The sequence below is a fragment of the Mastigoproctus giganteus genome, chromosome 2, assembly GCF_048544385.1.
Source record: "Mastigoproctus giganteus isolate SK-2022 chromosome 2, ASM4854438v1, whole genome shotgun sequence".
NCBI classification, from domain to species: domain Eukaryota; kingdom Metazoa; phylum Arthropoda; class Arachnida; order Uropygi; family Thelyphonidae; genus Mastigoproctus; species Mastigoproctus giganteus.
Window position 1 is genome coordinate 226,069,954 of NC_143576.1, and position 23,271 is coordinate 226,093,224.

General features: G+C 34.7%; 1 protein-coding gene across 3 annotated transcripts in view; it reads left to right on the plus strand.

Annotated features, from left to right (window-relative positions):
- Nucleotides 1–23,271, plus strand: part of mon2 (Mon2 homolog, regulator of endosome-to-Golgi trafficking) — a 273,966-nt gene that overhangs the window by 221,713 nt on the left and 28,982 nt on the right. For all 3 annotated transcript variants that reach the window (XR_016548096.1, XM_090389771.1, XM_090389772.1), the window contains 4 exons: nucleotides 3,852–3,995; nucleotides 5,507–5,635; nucleotides 15,109–15,226; nucleotides 19,652–19,718. Coding sequence is in view for 2 of the 3 variants with exons in the window: in XM_090389771.1 (XP_090245897.1) it covers nucleotides 3,852–3,995; nucleotides 5,507–5,635; nucleotides 15,109–15,226; nucleotides 19,652–19,718 (458 nt within the window). In the remaining variant the exon portion in view is untranslated. The remainder of the gene's footprint in view (nucleotides 1–3,851; nucleotides 3,996–5,506; nucleotides 5,636–15,108; nucleotides 15,227–19,651; nucleotides 19,719–23,271) is intronic.

Consider the following 23,271-nt stretch of genomic DNA (forward strand, 5'->3'; position numbering starts at 1 on the left):
TGCTCATACACTTGCTTTCGTGCATCACATGCCACTACTACTACCATCCTTTAATTCCCTTCACCAATCACATTACTCTTCTCTGCACCTGTTCCAGAAGATCTGCATCCTGCCTAAAATGAGGGTAAACTAAACTAAACATTTAGTTTAGTTCTGTTGATTTGTGGAGCCAGTCTAGAATTTTCATGTTATTTGCTGTGTTTATTCATTTAAATAACAGAGAGATGGTTGCAGCATACATTATATTTATATATTTTTTTCAGATTGTTCGTTACTTTCCACCTTGTACCTGAATTATATAGAGACATCTGTTGACACTTTGCTGGATAGCAGTCAGTGACTAAAATATGAGATGAACTTCTGTAAAGAAGTAGCCCTTGTTGGTTCCTTATCTTTATTTATTGTGGATGTGGTGCTTTACTTTTGTGGGTCAGGAGTTGCATGTTTGCATTACTAGGGTTGGTTGTCAGTTTAGTTTGTTTTTAATTTTGTGATTTTAGTTTATTTTAATTAAGGTATCCCTTGGTACTTGGATATCATAATTGCACCCTGCAAGGTATAATATTAATTTCTGCATTTGTATGCTGTGTTAGTTTGGTGGTATGATGGTGTCCTTTTTTTTTCTACAATTGCCATGATGTCATCACTATGTGTTTATTAATCTGGGCTTTAAGTTACCATTTTTTTTTTTTTTTTTTCATCTCTTGCATTACACATTTGCTATATCTGGCTTAAAAATTTCACCAATTACATTTTCATGCTTATGAGTGGTCAGATCAGTTGCTATTGTGTTATTTAAATATAAACAAAAATCCTGAAGAAGCATTGATTTCAAACTTTTAAGGATGTATGTTGATGTATCCTTCCTGTACTCGCTCTCTCATTCTCTGTCTCTCATTCTCTCTCTCTCATTCTCTCTCTCTCATTCTCTCTCTCTCTCTCTCTCTCTCTCTCTCTCATCTCTCTCTCTCATTCTCTCTCTCATCTCTCTCTCTCTCTCTCTCTCTCTCTCTCTCTCTCTCTCTCTCTCTCTCTCTCTCTCTCTCTCTATCTATTTGTTTATTTATTTATTTAAAAAGCTACAAAAACAGCAGTCAAACATTCCCGAGGGTGCTGCCACAAAGCATCATTACACAGCTTCAAAACAGAGACTTGGAATATTAATTTCCAAGGGGAAAACAAGTAAATGTACTTAAAGTGAAGACAAAACAGTTAGTAGATATCAACAAGTAAAAATAAAAATGAAAGGAGGGATCAGCCAGACTGAAATGAAAAGGTATGAGATAAAATGAACACTGGTATTTCTTTACACATTACAGAATCAGAGTCATAAATCAAGAGAAAAATCAATTTTAAGGTTCAGGTAACAGGTGTGTTAGCAATTTCTGTTGTCTCTTGAAGTGTCCAGGGGTATTGAACATCTCCAAGTTTGCTCTGTTGATTGATCTGGCAGTCCTGTTATAGTATCCATAATTTGCATATGATGGTTTTAGCAGCGGATGGTTTCTTAAAGCTCTTGTCAGTGCATTGAAGTTTATTTGTGAGACAAGATGAGGGCAATTTATGGTAACATTTAACAGCTGGTTAAAAAAGGAGAAAGTCTTACTGAATCCTGCCATTAGGATTCAATAAGAGTTCTTACTAAATAGGTAGGACTGAGGATTTCCTTTAGTAGTCCACTCCCTAGCATACTGTCCATGTTGAAAGTCTGGTTTTTGTTTTAATTCAGTGAGCATTTCTAAATTTTTTACTTAGTTTTGAGCAGATATGATTAAATTACTAAATTGGGGAATACTGTTGGTATGGATCTGTAAAGTCCAATTTTTATGTCATTACCATTCTGTCTTGTATTTTGCCTGGAATCAATGGATGAAAATATCAGTGAATAAAAAAATTCGGAGTACACAATATGTTATCTTTAGCATTAGTAGAGGCATATGATGCATGATATAGTCACATACTGAAGAGCAATATCCCAATTTGTCTGAAACATAAAATAATGAACTAATGTATACTCCCCACCATGACTTATGGAAGTGAAATTTGGGCACTCACCAAAAGAATGGAAGGGAAGCTGAGAATGACACAGCGAAGAATGGAACAAATTATATTGGAAATCAGACTGTTAGATAAGAAGAAAAACACACAGATTAGGCAGTTAGTTAGTTATTTGGTTTTTAGGAGCATTAGCAACTAAGGCCATATTGCTCCGGGATATGCGGTGGTCATTCCATGACCTTTCCGTATCCTCCGTATTTGGTGAACCTCGAACCTATTTGGTGAACCTCGAACCCCGGTCTAATCAAGAAGCGTGTGCTACGCACTGCTGCTCCTTCCCACCTGGCTACGGAGGCACCCAGCTTAGGCAGCAAACTCAAGTAAAGGACATTCTTATCAAAACTAAAGAACTAAAATGGTCTTGGGCAGGACACATAGCTCGAAGACATGATGACAGATGGACTAAGAAAATAACAGAATGGTACCCAAGAGGAGCTAGAAAAAACCTGGAAGACAACAACAAAGACAGACAGATGAAATTCATGATGATGATGCAAGAAAGCAAGCTTATATAGCATCAGCCAAAAAAATAAATAAAAATAAATAAATAAACCTTCCCATTTCACCCATTCATTCACTCCAAATGTTTGTCTGGTTCTGCTTTGAACTTGTTTAAGTCATTGACCTCCACTACAACAGATGGAAGTTTGTTCCAACTATCAACTACCCTTTGGCTAAAGGCAAATTTCTGCACATCTGTTCTACAATTGTCTTTCTTCAATTTGAATTTGTCCCCTCAGGTAAGTAATATGAACAAGAGGAAGAATCCCATCAGCATTGAGCTTGCTCAAACCATTCAAGGCCTTATACACCTCAATCAGATCACCTCGCAGGTGCCTACTCTCCAGGTGCTGCAATTTGCAGAACTTAAGTCTTTCTTGGTAAGAGCACCCTTTTGTTCCCCTCACCAATCTTGTTGCCCTTCTCTGTACTTGTTTCAGCAACTCTACATCCTTCCTAAAATGAGGCCTCCAGACCTGTATGCAGTACTCAAGGTGTGGCTTGACCATTGCCTTTTACAAGAGGACAATCGCTTCCTTTTCCCTGCAAGCAAAATTCCTTTATAACATCTTTTTACCAGTTTCTGGCCAAAAAAAAAAAACAATTCTCTGTGTGTGAACATGTGTCCTGCTCACCAGAGTTTAGGGAAGAGAAAAAAAGCCCCTTGTGACTTTTTTCTCTTCCCTAAACTGAAAATTATACTTAAGGGAACTCATTTTCAGTCCATTGAAGACATTAAAAAAAAAAACAACCAAAGTGTTAAAAGGGCTCACAGAAGATAACTTTCAGAAATGTTTCTGTGCTTGGAATAAATGTATGAAAGAGCATGTGCAAGCCGAAGGCAATTATTTTGAACGGGATGACTTATAAGGTACAGAATAGTTATTTATATTTATTTATTTATTTTGTTCGTTCATTATTTAATAGCCACGCTTTGTATATTTTTAATTTAAGTGTCTGAACTTAACAACAGTGAGGTTCTGCTGTGTATACATATCCATAATTTAAAGAATATCATGTCAAAGGATATATAAATTGAGTCCCATATAAAATGTGTATTGTGTATTATATGTACTCAAGTATTATTTAAGCATTAATAGATATGTTTTAACTTATGAGAAATTTCAAATAGATTTACATATGCATATAAAATTATTTCTTGAATGCACTTCGGCAAATCCACATATACTGCTTAACAAATGAGAGCTATAAAGAAGTTTTGTGAGTTAAATTGTCTCCCTCTCTCCATCCAATTTTAATACAGTATTTTTTTTTTTACAACTCATTTTTAGGAAGCATTGGATGTAAGTGAAAACTTAAAGGCTATGATTCCTGCTATTTTTAACCAGTTATTAGTGTTTACCTGTTATGCATGTAATGCACCTCCTTATGGAAAGTTGAGAATACGATCAATGGGAAGCATAAAGCAAGTCATAGTAAGTATAATTCTATTTTCATATATAATATACCACTACTTTGATCACTTGTTGTTTTTAATTATATTGATCCTTTTGTGTTTAAAGTCCACCATATAGTACAAAAAGATCCTACACAATGGGCATTAATTATGAGATTCATTAAATGTATACATTTTCATTGAAACAAAAATTAAGTCATTAATAGTGTTTAGGAACTCAGTGGTTATATAATGCATATTCTTACTATGCGTGTAAATACAACATTTGGTTTTACTAGCCTCATTCCCAAAACAATAGTTCTGTGGAGGGGAGTGTTTATTAATCTGTCAGTAGATACATTTGGTAATGCAAGTAAGGGGCATCTTTCAATTTTTAGTTTTTTGTCCCTAGCAGTATAGAATCAGACCTAGTGTAATGGCAATTTATAATACTTATTGGCAAACAGGGATTGTGTTATTTTTTCCTGTAAGTTGCATTTGTTTACTGGTCCTGCATGTTTGTGGAATAAAAAAATCTGGAATAAATTTGGGTGACAAACCCTCAGAAACTGGTTAACAACAGCCTTTTAAAAATTCCTCCAGTGTGTAATGGGTATTAAAACCCAGACCATTCCAAATGGATGGTAATGACAAAGCCACTACATTGTGAACAATCAATCATATCATAATACAAGCCAGTGTGGGGGAGAATAATGTTTATCTCATGTTCTCATTAATTTGTTTTTCTCTAATCAGTAATATCGTAAAAGTGATAGACACATTGAATGAATTTTATGGAATATAGTAAATAAATTGTGAGTCAGAGGAGATCAGTTAGAGGAAATACCAGATTACAGATCTCTAACAAGGAATATCAGAGCATGATAGCACTTTTTGCAGAAAGAATCATAATGCAGGTAATTATGGCAAATGAGAAAGGTCAAGGAAACTGATGGTTGAGATTGTATTTAAAAAAAAAATAACTGGTGCTTAAAAGATTGTACACAGAAATGGACATCATTGAGATTAGAACTGAGACAATGTATATTTGTGAAATTAATTAGGAAGCTTTTGGGCACTTTATTTCTTTTTTGCAGATAAGTATTTGAAGATTTTTCAACTCCTTAACATAATGTGGCCCCTTGCAGGCCATTGCCTTTTCCTCCTTCAACTTTTGAACTACTCAGATACTCTCCAGTTATCCACTAGAGAGTCCTCAGGCTAGTGGACTCTCTAGTGGATAACTGGTGAAAACCCTTAAAAGTTGTACCTTAAAAATGTAAGGAATGCTGAGTCTCATCTTGTACCTGTCATAACCTCAAATGACTGACTTGTACTGCATGTAGAGATGGGGAAAAGGCTGGATATAAAAAAATTATTTCAACCAAATGGCTATTAACCATCGAAACCACTTGTCACCTAATATTGTTGCATTAAAGGGCTTATGTAAATTTTGCTGGAATTAAGTAATGGAGTTTTTTTTTAGGCTGATTCTAAGTAAGTCTGATTTTATTGCATCATTTTACCTCAACTAATATTAATTTCTTTCAGACTGACTGGGTAACAATGAATTTTGTTCCTTTTGGAGAGAAAGCTCTAGAGATGGTGGTAATTCTGTATCAACAAACTGCCAAACAACAAAATGTCATCCAAAGTCAGGTCCTTCATTCCATCATCAGGGTAGGTATCAGATTACTGTTTATATTTATATTGTAGTAGCTACCTTTTAACATTAAATGAAAAAATGTATTAGTTAAATTATTTTACTACAAATTTATAATTTGTGGTAAAATAAAATGCAACAGAGATTTGAAATTTATGCAGTTGTGTATGATGGAGCCTTAATTATGTACACATGATACATGCATAATTGTGATATCTTGCTTCTCTGTTGCAATATACTGTAAAAAAGTATTGTGAAAAAGGAACACTATTAAACTACGAAACTATAGTTCAGTGGTTTAAAATTTGCTTTTATTTTAATTTTATGATTTCATTTTTTATTTTAAATGTTTGAGTAACTTTGGTTAACTGTTGCTTTAAGTATGTTATACTAGTTTGGTGGTTTGCTGTTTTTTTTTTTTTTTTTTTGAAAGACAACAATTTTGTCTTATTGTCATGGATAGCACAGTTGGTGGAATCGCTGTCCTCCCCACACCAGGTGCAAAAGACCTGAGTTTGAGTCCTGTCAATGATATGAGAATTTTTATGGGCTTTTAGCATTAGTAGAGGCACATGATGCAAGAAAGCAAGCTTTTTTCACAATGTGGCTGAGTTAGTTGGTCTCGGGAAAGGGTAGTGTGGTTTTTCATCCAGCAAACAGAAAATTGACCACAGAATCCACACAGTTTGCAGACAGTACACAGAGCAATATGGTTTAGTCATTGATACTTCTTAAATCCCACTACAACAACATCAGTTCTGTCTTTGTAATTAAGATACTTCAGTATGTTCTCCGTTTGTAATAGTAAATATAAAGTAAGATAAAGGATAGAGGAAAACATTCCATCTAAAACAGTTGAGCATTTTCATGGTTATAGAGCATGCCTCCACACTTCATTTCATAGAAAATTGTTATACATCAATGTTGCTTGTTCTCAACCATCCTTTAATAATGTTCTGTGTAGTGCAATGGAATATACATCACTTCTCTGCAAGATTGCATTGTAAAGAAATATGAACGGTGCTATCTCTGGTGTTATATCCAATATAGAAGTGTATGTGCCCAAAAGGAAAAGCATGCCTGCCATCCTTTCCAATTTAGTCAAAAGCTTTGACTTTTGACTAAATTGGAAAGGATGGTCAATATGCGTTCCCTTCTTAATTTCTAAAAGTCAGCAGGTATTGGAAAGGAATCATGAACAATGTGTTAAATTTTAATAAATTTTTCAGATAATTTAACAAAGCATATAAGAGAGTTAAACCCATTGAAACTAGGATGATTATGCATGGCACACAAGTGATTGCTGTTTACAGACTTACGTGAGCAAATATGCAAATCTGAATGCTGCATGCCAATTGACCTGCAGCATATAGATTTTCTTAAAAATTCAAAGAAAGAAAGTTCAGGTCAGGTAATAAGTTCAGGAACTTATGGTGGCCATGATGTGGGGCACAATGTCCAATTAATTGATGAGGAATTGCTGGTAACCCATTATTCTGGAACCATAGCAGTGCTGATTCAACAGAGTTTTTTTTTTTTTTTTATGTAAACTCCAAACACGAGAGGTATTAGAGCCTATAGTACTTAGTACTATGCTTGGGTTGGAGGTTGAGAAGACGAAATAAGATATTTGCTGACATTGGACTTGAACTTCTGTAGACTGTAATTTTCAGGAAATACGTATGAAGGAAGGATGTTCCAGAAAACGGCAGTTGAATGAATAAACGAGGAAGATGAAAAGTTGGTTCTGTGAGTTTGAAGTTGGACAGTAAATGGATGTTGGCTGGTGGCGGCACGTGTTTGGACTGTTTTGAAAGAGAGAGCGGAAATTATAGAAGCCAGTTCAGAAGAACAGTGCCCGTGGAAGTAACTGTAGAAAAGGCATGCAGCAGAAACAGTATGTCTATGAGACAGGAAGTGGAGAGACTCTGTTAGAGATGAGTCATTAATTAACCTAACTGCTCTCTTCTGAATGGAATCTAGAAACCTGAGAGAGGTTTTGGGGACAGCACCATAGAGGAGGGAACAATATTCCAGGGTAGGATGGATTTGCAATTTGTACAGAGTGAGCAGCTGTTTGGAAGAAAAGTAACGCAGAGTGCAAAAGAGAAAACCAAGTTTTTTAGATGCAGAGGAAGCAATATTTGTAATGTGCTTGTGCCAAGAGAGATTATAAGTCAGGGTAATCCCCAAAAGAGATATATCAACTTGCCTAGAAATCGGAGTGTCACCAAAGATAAGCATAGGAGCAGAAGAATTCTTTTTTGTGAGATATAAGACAAGACTGAGTTTTAGAAGAATTGAGATCAACTAAGTTATCTTTGCCCCACTGGAGAATTATCTGAAGATCGGCATTTAAGTAATTGGTAGCAGATATTCGAGAAGTTGAAGCTGATTGAGCATGGCAAGGTTTTTCAAAATGGAAAGTGGAATGCAATGTGCTATCATCAGCAAAACTATGGATAGGATTTCCAGTCAATGGAAGAAGGTCATTAATATACAAGAGGAAAAGAGTGGGGGAAAGAACTGAACCTTGGGAAACACCGGCATTAGTGGAGAAGTTAGAAGACAGAGAGCCATCTACCATCACCCTCAGTGAGTGATCAGAGAGAAAACTGGATAACCAATTACTAAAAACAGTTGGCAAACCATAAGATGGAAGCTTGTTTAGAAGACCTTTATGCCAAACACGATCAAAAGCCTTTGAGATGTCAAGAGCAGCTACTTGTGTTTCACCAAATCTTTCCATTGAATTAGTCCATAAATGGGTAACGTAAGCCAGAATATCACCAGTGGATCGACACCGACGGAATCCATATTGGCAATCGTTGATCAGACGGAAGGTTTCTGTGTAGTTTAAGAGTTGGCGATTAATTGATTTCTCCATTACTTTAGAAAGAGTAGAAGTAATTGCAATGGGACGATAATTGAATGGGAGGGATTTGTCACCCTTTTTAGGAACTGGCTGGATATGAGCAAATTTCCAAGGAGAAGGAAAAACGCCTTTGTAATAAGAAAGTGAAAAAAGGCGGCAAAGAATAGGAGTAAGTTCAGCAGCACAGGTTTTGAGAACAAGTGGAGAAATACCATCGGGACCTGGAGCTTTCTTAGCATCAAGATTCATCAAAATCCTTCTGACATCCTTTTGACGGAAGATCACAGGGGGCATTGAATAGAGCGTGTTGGGAATGGTGGGAGGTGTTTTACCAAGATCATTAATACATGAGTTGGAAGAAAAATGGGACACTGGCAAGTTCCTTGGCTGAAGTGACAACAGAACCATCTGGTTTGGACAGAGGTGGGAGCAGAGATGGGCAAAAGTTGCGGCCAATAGGTTTGGCAAGAGACCAGAATGCTCGGCTACCATTAGTGCAAGAAGCAAGTTTCTACTCTTAGCCTGTTCAAACTCTAGTTTGGACTGATTAATGACTGCTTTACAATTGTTACAAGCTTTGGTGTAGGCAGAAAATGAAACTGAAGAATTAGAAACAAGCCAATTACGATATGCAACATTCTTGTCTTCAACGGCCTTAGCACATTTATTGGAAAACCAAGGTTTAGATAAAGGACGACATTTTAAGGTGGAGTGTGGGATAAAGGATTCCATTCCTGCAAGAATAATTTCACTGACACGATCTGAGCAAACGTTGACATCAGAAGTTTTGAAACAGTAATCCGACCAAGGAAAAGAAGAAAAGCAATCTCGCAGGTCATCCCATTTTGCATTCTTGTAATGCCAAACAACAAGAGGTTGGTTATAGCCATGAGATAAAGGCTCCATTGGAGAAGAGACAAACACCAAGTTGTGATCTGAAGTGCCTAAAGGACCTCTCACTTCGACCGTGTACTTAGAAGGGTTGTTTGTGAGAAAAAGATCAAACGTGTTGGCTGTATGTTGTTGTTGTTATTTGGTTTTTAGAAGCATTAGCAACTAAGGCCATATTGCTTCAGGATATGCGGTGGTCATTCCCTGACCTTTCCACATCCTCCATATTTGGTGGTGACGGGCTCAAACCCCGGTCTAATCAAGAAGCGTGTGCTACCCACTGCTGCTCCTTCCCACCTGGCTATGGAGGCGCCAATTTGGCTGTATGATTAGGATTGTCCAGTATTCTTGTAGGTAAATGAACAATCTGTGCAAGGTCATTGGTAATTGCAAAAGCCTCAGCATCTCGACCAGCTGGGTCGGTTTGACTAGAAAACGGAAGCCAGCTGGAGTTGTGAATAACCCCAGGGGCTCACATCTGGTGAGTATGGGCTTGGCACACCCAGGGTCCTGAGCTGGATATCATTATTCTTCTTTTTCTTGGTGATTTCCTTCTACTTATCTCTCTCTCTCTCTCTCTCTCTCTCTCAGGGTAACTCGGGGAATTTTTTTTGGCTGGTGCAGCATAAGCCACAGGCTTCCTTGCACCATATAGCTAATAATAAATAATAATAATAATAATAAACATTAAAATCACCAAGGAAAATGACCTCACTGTTAGGAAAGTTGGACTGGAGAAAGTCAAGTTGCAAAGAGAGGAAGTCAAAGAGCTCCAAGTGATTAGTGGAGTTGGGAAAACGGTAGAGACAACAGATGAATTTGACACAATGAGGTAGAGAGATTTTAAGCCATAGAAGATGAAAGAGAGGAGATTCCAAATTGTCAAGTCTTTGACAGGGAATATCAGAACGGACATATGCATAAGTAGCACCTTTGAGGCAAAAGGAATCATACAGCGAATAATTTGGGCATCTGAGATGAGCAGTATTTGAATCAACCGATAACTGAGATTCTGTCAGAAAAAGTACATGGGGTTTGGCAGACTGCAAGTGGAAATGGACATTGTTGAGATTAGAATTGAGACCACGTATATTTGTGAAATGAATTAGAAAGTGCTTGGGAGGTTTAGATCTTTTCTCAGATAAGCTTGCTCTATTAGTTTGACAATTCATGGTGTATTCAATAGTAAGAAAAAGTGGGTGGGACATGCTGTATGAAGTAATGAAATTTGTGGATATAGCATACACATGGTAAGAATATACCCAGATCATTGACATAATGTGGCCTTGACAATGCTCCCCGCATACACACTACTCAGACTCCCTCCAGTCACTAGCTGGCAGAGTAGAGGTAGCAAGATTATACTGTAGCTGATCCAGAAGCCTCCTAGATAGTTACCAATAGGTCCGGTCCGGTATACTAACTAGCGGCCAGCCTGCGAACACAGTTTTAGAGCTGTATCCTCGAAATGTAAGGAATATTGGATCTCACTACGATGTTCATTATAACCTCATAAGTCATTAATCATACTGCATGATGGAATAGATAGGGAAGGGTTGACCGGAACTTAGCTCTAGAGACTAAATGTGAGTTCCACCACTTCAAGCCTCCAATAAGCAAAGTGGTGGTATTGCACTGGTTGATGAGAGTCATCTACCACCTAGTACTGCCTGGTAACATAGAGGGGCAGCATTTCTCCATGTGGTGTGGGTGCCTCACCTCGACCCCTGCTTACGTTGGTTCACATCTGGGTGGTCACCCACCATGTACTTGTGCGTGGAGGTTATACCCAGGATTACTAACAGTCCCACCATCGTGAAGGTGCAAGCAGAGGATTTGGCTGTCACAGACTGGACATTTCTCCCTGTGGTGTGGTGTCACAGACCAGGTGGCATTTCTCCATGTGGTGTGGGCGCCACATCTCAACTCCTGCTTATGTTGGTTCGCAGTAGATTTCTTGATGCCATGTATATGAACTATAACAGGATTTATGTTCCTCTTTTTCCATAGTTGGACTACTGTTTTAAATCTTTTAATACTAATACTTGTTCCAATTGCATCACTGAAAGTAGTATTATAGAAATTAAATCCTTTCTCATTTTGCTCTGAACCATTATTTATTTGTTTTATTGAAACCTTGGTGTTCTAAGAAATGTGCTCAGACTGTTTAGGACAGTAACAAAGAATATCACAACTGGCTTGCAATAGTTGCAGACTAGTTATAAAATAAAACCAAAGTTGACTTTCAGAAGTTGAAACTTGCTTTGTCTGACTTTGTTATGCTTTCAGATGTTTGGTTCTTGAGTTTGTAGTGTGATTGTACTTGAATAGATATGTCTAAAAATATCATGTGAATTTTGTATGTATATTTTGTCTTGTTAACTTAAGCATTTATTTCTTTATCAATGTGTGTCTGCATTAAATTTAATCTTACATAATGTCAATATGATACTTGTGGTGAAGTCAAACTTAAACTTGGCAGAAAGGAAAAGTTTTCAATTAAGCTGAAGTAGGAATACTACAGACTTGTTTGTTTCTGAGAACAAACATCCAAAGTGGCTTTACACATGTGGCGACATATCTGCTGAATTCTTGCATCATTTATCATAGAACATAACCTTCCTTTGAGCTATGCTGATGATGCAGGCACTTTTTTAAAAAAATTGTTTCCAGATAGTGAAATAGCAAAATGAGTGATTGTGGAAGAACATAAACAGCAGAAATTGTTAATGAAATTGGGTAGAGAGAAAAAAGAATAGGCTGTGATGGATTTGAAAAATATGTCATTTGAGATTGATACCAATGGCAGTAACCAAGCTATATCCCACCATGGTAACCTTTCCTGATAACTCTATAGACTAAAATATTGGAAATTTTCTGACCAACCAAAAAGCATGTGGAATTCCTTTATAAAGCTCTGGAACATAGTGTTGATGATGTGTCTGTTATGGTAAATCTAAAAACTACAGTAGCAAGGGTATTAAAAGAGATCGAGCACTTGGTGGTAATAGGTAGTACCAATCAGATGACAAATTTTTGTGCTGAAAAGGGGGAGCTGCATACCTTCCTCTGAAAGCAAATGAATATTTGTTGTCCTTCCTCTGAAAGTGAATGAATATTTGTTTTTAACATTTTTGATTAAAGAATGCCACTGAAGTAAATAAGGTTTTGAATCATGTATATAGATGTTTCCTGTCTTTGGGAAAGCAATATGAGCACTTCTCAAAGATACAAAATTGAAAAATACAACAGGCAATCAGTAGTACTGACTCGTATCAAAATGTAATATTCAGTTTCATGATCCGAAAAAAGTTTTGAAAAACGAAAAGTTAATGGAACTCCCAAGGAAAAGAATTTTGGAATCACAAACTTCTGGTGCAAGCAATCCAAAACAGTCCAATCAAGCTGATAACCCTAGGCAGGTTGCTCTCACACATGTAGAAAGACTGTTCATATTCCTTTCTGCTGATTCGAATAAGGTATTTTGCTTGTTCCACGTTAATGTTGTGTCATCATTTGAAAACCCAAACACAGTTCATCAATTAAATGTGACTCACATCCATTTAGTGAGGTCATTACTCCTTGATATATTGAAGATCTCTTGTCTAAATTTGTTAGAACAATAGTTATTAAATATTCCATATCAATTTTGGAAGTTCATTATCATAACAGAATGAATCTGGAGTGATTCTGACTTGGTTATAGGCAGTCCACTGCCAAGGTTGTGGAAAATCTGAAACAAGAGGAGAGGATTCTATTATTTTGTTCAGTAAGGAAGTACTTTTTGCACTGTTACTACATGGTGCACAATTTCCGACAATTTCAAGCTGCCAAAGTATAAATGCCAAAGTAGCACAAATATCACTTGGCAGTGGATCATTTTCAAATTTGAAATTTTTATGTTAACATTTTTCCAGTACTTCTTGGCATCATTGAAGATAAAAAAACATAAAGCAATAGATATTTTTCTGTATCAGTTCCAACAATTTCATAGCGGTCACCTGCAAGAAGCTCTTATGAAAGAAGAAAATTGCTGTACAGTAGTCTTAACTGAGGAACTGACAAGTGTAGAAGGAAACTTCAAATTTTCACACAAAATTATCTCAAGTCATGCTTAACATTTTGACAATCATCTACAGCTGTGCTGACTGTAAAAGAATATTCAGCCAGTGAGAGCTCAGTTCAGATTATCTCTTCATGATATTAAACTTTGAAAATGCTCTTGACAGCCATGTCTAGACAGCAGGACTATTCTTATAAACAAAATTTTGACACAACATTTTTTTTTTTAGAGGGCAAAATCTGAAAAAGTATCTTTCGCATGCGTGCGTTTGTGTGTATCCATTGAAATTAATAACAGTTTATTACTTCTGTTACTTTTTTAATCAGGTATTTTATATGATAGAAAATTTCTGATTACAAATTCAAATGTTAATGCCAAGAAATCTGTAGGAATCACTTATTTATATTCTTGTGGCAGAAGAAAAAATTAAATTTGTTGCCCAACATAATCTGCTGCACCTGCACTCATTGTCAACAAATATAAGTTCAAATAAAAATGTGAGTCTAGATAAGAATACTTGGATTAACCATTCTTGACATAATCATATAAGAAATATTACTTCCATTTCATCCAAAAAACAAACTATTTTCCTGTCCTTTTGGCATTATTTTTCTTTTGACTGTCTATTAAATCTGTGCAAATCTCAAATCCATCCTACAATGGATTGTTGTTTCCATATTTTGAGAAATGGCTTAAAGCCATCTGTAAAACTCTGTCCAGAAGAAAGTAGTCAAGTTAATTAGGATCTCTCCTAATAGAGACATAATACAATTTCTGTTTATCCCTCTCTTGAATTCCCCCTCCACTTGAACATTCAAATATGTGCACATTTCTAATGTTAATTTTCATATACTTGAACAGTTTTGTAAATTTGAAAATTGAAGAGACTTAGTTTTATGTTTGTAGTATATTTATTAATGTTTTTCTTTTTTATTGAAAATAACATGTAAAAAAACAAATATTTTTAATTTTTTACAAAAAATAAATAAAAATTGTATTTAATATAAGTACATATAAGTATTGCAGTCAAACAGATTGCAAAAGAACAAGAATTAATATACTCCAAGAACAATTTAAAAAAAAAAAAAAAAAAAAAAAAACCTTTTTCTGAAATAAAAACTGTGCATCCTGCCAGAGGGTATTGATATATTTGTCATGATTTTGGACACCACCACTACTGGGTTAAAAAGGTTGAGAAATACTGATTTCAGAATATGCAGATAGTTGCAAATAAGTTGAGACTTACCAGTTTTAATGTTGACAAGATTTTTGATGTATCATCCAACCTTTGGCCTGTCTTTGCTGTCCTCATTTCTAGTCCTCAGACAGCATAACTCTCCCCAACTCACACTGTACCGTCACCCTAAGAATCTGCACATGTGTTTGTTCTCTACAATAGCCTTAGATGATGTTTACATGGGAGGAAATTGATTACCAACTGCCCCTGGTTCATTAAAGAATGTGGGAGTAGGGATATGATTCACCAAATCTCTAGAGTTATTTGCATGTATTTGTTCTATCTCCCACAACTACTTTATGATTAGCTCATATGTAATTGGTGTACATTGAAGATGTTTAACTATCTGTAATTAGGTATAGGGTACTTTAATGAAATTGTTGCAGGGAGCTCTAACTAATGTTGTGCATTTATTTTTAACTAGACACTAAAAATTCCACTGAGTATGAAGTATTCATGTCCTTCTCAATTAACTTGGAAACTTGCAGTCAATTCACTACTAGATGTACTTCATATTGGGTTGCCTATTGCCAGACAAAATAGTAAGTAAAAAAAAAAAAAAATGAATAGAATTCAAAATTATAAAATAGCTAATGGTATTTGGGTCTTTTTAAATCAACTTCTATCATTGGCACTGTTTTGTGAGGGAATTATTACTAAAGGACATGTATCTGCTAAAGACCAGTAAATTCCAAAGTGAGCTGTCATAGCAGTGTGTGATGTTTTAAGTGATGAAAGTAAAGTAATTTATTTATAAAGTGATGTAGTGAGTATTCATTATGTGGTGATTATTACATTTACTAAGCAGCAGGCATGTGATAATTATTAATTCATAACCATTATCAGTTAACTTCTATATTAAATATAAAAATATTTCTCAGTATTGTGCAATTTTTGTGTAGATTGTCTGGATTGACAATTTCATAGCTTCTTTTTTTTGTTATTAAATTAGTATTCATATTAGTAGTGGAATGTGATGCAAGAAAGCAAGCTTATCACCTGTCCATCCTCTGTAATAATTTGTCTAGTTCTTCCTTGAATTTATTCAGACTACCCACTTCCACAACACAGATGGGAGCCTGTTTCAACAAACAAATACCCACTGGCTGAAGGCAAACTTCTGCACATCTGCCCTTCACCTAATTAATTTGAATATATATTCTTAATTTGAATATATATTCAAATTCCTTCAAATATATTCAAAGCCCTTCCTTAATTTGAATATATATTTCCCCTCATGTGTCTAGTCTGAGCAAGAGGAAGTTTGCCATCAGCATTGTGCTAACTCATTCCATTCAAAGCCTTAAACATTTGAATCAGACTTCTCACAGCTATTGTTTTTTGGAAGTAGTAGGTTCATTGTCAATGTTTTCAATTTTTTCATTCTTTTCATGCCATGAATATGTTAGATGCTGATGAAATCCACTTGTTGATGTTTTAAATCTGACAACGAGCTGACTGATCTTTTCATTTTTCTTAAAATACTGCCAACATTCTTCAGACATTTTACTCATTGTTAAAGATGTCTAAAATAAAAAATAAAAATAAAAAATAAAATTTATTTTTCTTCAGAAATGTTATTAATTATCGTAGTTTTTTTTACAAAAAAACTTTACCTTTATTATGGCGATTTTCAGATTAACCATATCAGTTTATATTTTAAAATTTAATATATATGTTCTCATTTTGCTGTTTAGTACCTGGTAGCTTTTATTTTAAATATACAAATGAAAGGGTGGACATTGTTTTTTCTCATGAAAAGGATTAACAGCAAAAGTGGCACTTTAGGGCATAATGTTTAGTTGTTCCAAGGTAGATGTGAGATAAGCCAGTAAATTTGCTCTGTTGCAGGATTTGCCATTGTGTTGACAGCATATGGCCAATTTAGTCCATCTCTGAAGGGTGTGAGGGGAAATTTTGGTTATTCTGGTATTCCCTAAGTTCCCCATCCATTTTCGCACATATGTGCTAAAATCTTTGAAAGGCGGAGGGCACTTTGTATCCAGTGCATGCCATGCGACTGATACAATTTCACTTGTTTTACTACATTATAGAGAAGGAAAGAGAAAGGGCACCACAGCTTGCTTCAAATCCTTCTGTGAAGCACATGCATCCTTTCAAGGCTTTACATGCTCAATGTCAAGTGTCCCTCAAAACTTCAGCACCAAGGCAACTGCCTAGCTTGCCTGTAGCTCGTGCCTGCCTTTCCTGCTTTAGAGAAAAGAATCCCGATTTCTCGAGAAATACACAGATTTTTTCCCAGGAAGAAATTCTAATTCTACTGATCCTTGAACTCTGAATACTCTGAGTCAGGGTTAGAAGACAGCTGTGAAATACTTATGAGTAATGTAAAATACACGATGATTCTGCAACTACTGTCAAAATACTGTAATTTTGTATAATTATAAAAGTATGTAACATTATATTCTGGCTAAAACGTCTTAGGATTTAATCATATTTTAATGTATTTATATCTACTCATTCTATTTATCATATTTCAGTTAACTTATTTGGTGTTATATTCAATCTCATTTTGTGAACCCTTGGCCTTCAATTATGATGGGGGACTTATTGTAATTTTCTTTGTAATTATATTTGCAATAAATGTGATCTCTCTCATACACACGCTAATACTATTAAGAAGTGCTAAACAATCAATACCAGAATTTGGATACTTTGAACATTTCTCATATTTTATCATAATTTGCCAATCAGTCAAGGTTATTGCTATGGCATAAGTACATTGTAAGATTTCTTTTACTCTTTATATCATTTACATCATCCTTATTTCAAGCAATTCTTGATTATTGCTCTCCAAATTAGAGAACAATAGTCCTGTTGAACAACATTAAAATTACAGGTATGAAAAATTTAAATAGTCTAATTGAGACTGTTGTAGATAGGTTTGTACACAGATTACGTATGCCAGTAGGGCAAGAGTTGAACTGTTTAGTTTAGTAAACATTATTCATTTTAATAATGTATGGAGTATTGAAATCTAGTAATACAAGTAGTATATAGCATTTATTCTGAAGTATTCTGAAATATCTAACATTTATTTTATATAAAACACTTTGTAAAATTTAAAAAATAATATAAAACAGACTAATAATATAAAACTGATATATAAAATGTTTTCTAACATATATTTAAAGATTCTAGAACTAGGGACCATAAATTCCAGTTACGGGGGGGAGATATTAAACTGGATTGCAGGAAGTTTTATTTTAGCCAGTGAGTTATAAATTACTGGATTAAGTTACCTACATGGGTGGTTGAGGCTGACAATTTGGGAAAATTCAAGGGTTAGCTGGATAGTTACCTACAGGAAGAGGGAAATGCATAAGTTGTCTTTTTCTTATTATTAATTAATTATTTATTTTATTATTATTATTTTACTCTTTTTTTTTTTTTTTTTTTTTGCTGGTGCAGCATAAGCCTTAGGCTTCTTTGCACCATATGGCCATTACTAATACTAATAGAAGTGTATTCAGCAAGTTTATTTCCTGATCGATTCTGCTCTTACATGTTAAAAGTGCCTACTGTGTGTACAGTTGACACAGGTCTTAGCCACAGAAGACAATGTGATCCCAGCACTAGTGCTGCTGTTTATAACTCTGTTGTCAACTGAAGACATTATAGAAGTGGTGATGGTGTTGGCATAATATTTCATAAAGGGTATTGCATAACCAGATGCCAAACAAATCAATCTGAGAAATTTTATGAAATAACTAATAACCTTTATGAAACAGTCTTTTAAATATCACATATTTATTTAGATTTGCAAATTGCTTCAGTAAAAAAAGAGTATCACATTGTTGCAGCTCTTGTGCTCAAGTTCAAACTATGCTTAAAAATAAATTATCACAAGTAAAGTATGAATTAGGTGTTATTTGGTAGGATATATTTTCCTTCAGGAAAAGATTTTTCGGTAGAAATTTTGGTATAAAATATTTCCTACTCAGTTTTGGATCGCTGTATTTTTGGAAAAGATTTCTGCCATCTTCGAAACCAAAGCTGAAGATGATTTTTTAAAATTTTGAACAAGTTTGACAAAAAAATTTGGAACTCATTAACTGTTTTACCAATTATAATAACTCTCTGCAAAATGTCTATTAGGAATTCTCTATTTTTACACTGTAATATTGGAGTGCCATCATTCGCCACGCAGAGAGAATGTTTTGTGCTACAGGGACATTATTTCAAGATAGATGAAAATTATCTGATGCAAATTTTTAAAGCAGCTATTGAAATTTAATAGCTGCTTTAAAAATTGTGGTTGAGATCAAAATTTAATATTTTAGGTAATTAAGGTAGCTCTGCTACAAAAACATTAGAATAAACATATTTTTAGCCTTACATATTTCTCTAGCAGTTTTATATATATAAAACCATTCTTTATCTTAAAAGCATTCTCTAGCAGTTTTATTTAGCATTCTTTATTTAAAAACTTCAATGTAAGGTGACAAGAAGGTTTAAAGAAAAAACAAATATGAAAATAACTTTCGTTATTTTGTACGAAATGACTTAAACAAGTTACTTTTTCTCAGAGTAAATCTTAACTAAAATTAATTTCTTTTATCATTCAACTTAGCTGATTTTAAAAAGTAGCTCACTCATCTCTGATAAAATGTAATAGCTGAGTAGCAAAGAGGCATAGCATTACAGGGAGAAGCTGATGAAAATATACATAACATGCTTTATACCACCATGTTTTTATATAAATTAGCATTTAGTTTATTGAGAATAAATATAAGACTAAATACTAGTCTTTACTAACCACTCTTATGCTGTGAATAGATACATCAATGCAACTAAGTACGGTCTTTACCTAAGTACTGTACCCCTCAAACTTTTTATTAACTTTTAATTTTTCTTCTTGAGAATAGCTACTTTCTCAAATAAAAATTGCAAAATAAGCAATTATATTAATATTAACAGAATATTTGTATTTTAATTTTTTAAAGCAATACATTTTCAAGGAATGTGGACAGATTTGGCTGCAGCAATTGAAGATTTCCTATTTTCATCTAGGTTTGTACTTTTCTGTTGTTAAAATAACTCACTAGTTTCACTTAATGATGTTTGTATTACATGAGGATTTAACAGAAAAAAAATAATGAATTTGAACAATTAATGTATTTAGTGAAAATGACATGACATGGCATGGCATGAAGATTGCTTATTATTACAGCTTAATAATTCTGTAATATAATTTCTAATAATAATTATTTTTCACATCATTAAGATTATTACTATATTTAATACTACTCATATACCACGTGAAATTATTAATATAGTTTATTAAGCTAGTCACCTAAACTACTATATATTAAGGTATTCAGGTATTTCAGGTATCTTACTGATAACCATCATCAGACCATGACGTTGGAGTGGAAAAGAAAATAAAAAAGGTTACAAATTTGGATATATTACAATAACTAATATTACAATTAATGTTACAATTACAAATATACAATTCTAAAGTATTAAGTTTGAATTACATGTTACAATAGAAACCAGATATTAAATTAGGTAAATCTTAGGTAAATACACTACCCTGAGTGTAGTATCACACATTTTGTACATTAATCTGGGATTACTACTATGCAGAACCTTGCATTTGTCAATGTTAAACTTCAACTGCTATTTCTCATCCCATTTGCCTAAGTTTTTTAGATCTTGTTGCAGTAGCTTACTTTGATTATTGTCATTAACCACCCTGCCAACTTTATATCATCTTCAGACTTAGACATTAAGCCTGATATACCTTCATCATTATCATTAATAAATATAGAAAACAACAATGGGCCCAGCACAGAACTGCAATGGACTCCACCAATAACATTAGTCCATGAAGAGCAGTGTTCATTAATAACCTCTCTTTCTTCTCCCACTCAACCATCCCTTTAACCATAGCAGTAACTTTCTCTTAATACTAGAACCGTAAGAGTCAATTTGACCATTTGCTTACTTTAAATTGTTATAGTTTTGCAACCCTTTTAACTACAGAAGTATGAGTCCATGTTATTTTCTAACTTTCCATTAACTTATATCTTTCACAATTGCAAATAATTTTGCACACATTTTTATTTTAAATTTTAGCTCTATACCTAAAATAACCAAGCAATCAATTTGACTGTTTTAAAATTTCAGTAAAATTAGCTAATTTTTATACAGTTAATCAAGTTTTTGCATTTATTTATCTTGTGACAAACGTTTGTGATTTGAATCATCCTATGGTTTGTGCAAGTACATACCCAGAATGTATGTCTGCATGTCTGTGCATGCCACTTCAGGTTTGAACGTGTTGTGTAGATTCTGGGTTGAGTGAATTGTTGAAATATCTTTCCATGATTAAAGTTTCACCCAAACTAAACTAAATTGGCACAGCAATATATAGTAGTAATGCACCATGCCAATTTAGTTTAGTTTGGGTGAAACTTTAGTCATGGACAGATATTTCGACAATTTTTACAGTGCTGGTTTTATTGCATTACTAAAATGTGACAAACTCGTGGTGTTACCGCAGATTCAAAATTGTCTAGAGGAATTATAAAAGCTCTCTGGAGATGAGAGTGAAAATTAATTTACAGAAGAAGAAAGTAACAAATAGCTTCTTAATAAAAGTGGTGAGGAATCTAGTAGTAGTGAAAATAATAATTCTGATACTTGTACATCAAGTGATACTGTAGATGATTATACATAGCATCATAATTGTGAAAACTGTGTGTCTATCAGTGAGCAGCAAACATACTTCAAAATCTGGGCAGCTATGGAAAGTTATAAAATCTGTTGGTCCTTCCCCTGGATGTGCACTACAAAGGAACATAATTCACGATAACCCTGGGCCAACTCCTTATGTAAGACAAAATGTGTGTGTGGATTCTGTGTTAAGTGCATTTCATTTATTTGTTGACACTTCAATGATAAAACATACAGAATTTTGAAGCACAAAACAATTGAAGCATAATAATTGGTCTACATCCATTCCAGAATTTGATACTTTTATCTTACAGAGCGTATGGTGCTAGAAATTTAGAACTGGATAGTGTGTGTGGTCAACTGTATGGGAGCCTCAATTTTTTTATGATATAATGTCATGTAACAACTTTCATGGAATTTAAGGATTCATAAGATTTAACTTGTGTTCTTCTTAAGAAATATGGTGCAAATTTATTTACAGCTGTAAAACTTGCTATATATCTGGAACAAACATTACAATAGATGAGCAGCTATTTCCAATATATATTTCCAATTAAGCTAGATGCCAATTTGCTCAGTATATGGCAAAAAATCAGAGAAATTTGGTATAAAGTAGTAGTAGTAGTGGCATGTGATGCAAGAAAGCAAGTGTATGAGCTTATGCAGCATCAGCCAAAAAAAAAAAAAAAATCACACCATTTCCTCCAAATGCCTGTCCAGTTCCTCCTTAAATTTATTCAACCTATCAACTTCCACAATGACAGATGGAAGTTTGTTCCAGCAATTAACCACCCGCTGGCTAAAGGCAAATTTCCGCACATCTATTCTACATCTGTCTTTTCTTAATTTGAATTTATGCCCCCTTAGGTTCGTAATCTGAACAAGTGGAAGGATCCCATCAGATTTCAGCATGCTCAACCCATTCAAGGCCTTATATACCTCAATCAGATCACCGTGCAGGTGCCTAGTCTCCAGCCACTGCAATTTGCAGAACTTAAGCCTCTCTTGGTAAGAGGATCCCTTCATTCCCCTCACCAATCTTGTTGCCCTTCTCTGTACACACTCAAGTAAATCTACATCCTTCCTAAAATGAGGCCTCCAGACCTGTACGCAGTACTCAAGGCGTGGCCTGACCATTGCCTTATACAGAGGGATAATCACCTCCTTTTCCCTGCTAGCAAAATTCCTATATATCATTGACAAAACCCCATGACCTGCCCTGGCAGCCTGTCTGCATTGCTCAGAAAACTTCATATCTGACTGCACAATTACTCCCAGGTCTTTTTCATTTTCTACCACCTTAAGTGTAGTACCACACAGTTGGTACATTTCTCTGGGGTTACTTCTACCCATATGCAGTGCTTTGCATTTGTCAAGGTTAAACTTCAGTTGCCACTTCTTAGCCCATCTGCCCAAATTATCTAGATCCTGTTGCAGTAGCACACTGCCATAACAACCCTGCCAACCTTTGTATCATCTGCAAACTTCGACATTAAGCCTGATATACCTTCATCAATATCATTGATAAATATACAAAACAACAGTGGACCTAACACCGAACCCTGTGGGACTCCACTAATAACATTAGTCCAAGAAGAGCAGCACCCATTGATTACCACCCTCTGTCTCCTCCCACCTAACCATCCTTTTATCCATTGTAGCAACTTACCCTTAATACCATTCTGCTCCAATTTGTACAATAGTCTTCCATGCGCAACAGTGTCAAAAGCTTTCCTGAAATCCAAATATATGATATCAAAATTATTTTTTGCATCCAGTTCCTTTGTCATCACATCATAATATCCTATCAAATTTGTCAGACAAGACTTTCCCTTAACAAACCCATGCTGTGTCTGAATTATTGCAGCAGTCTTGTCTAGAT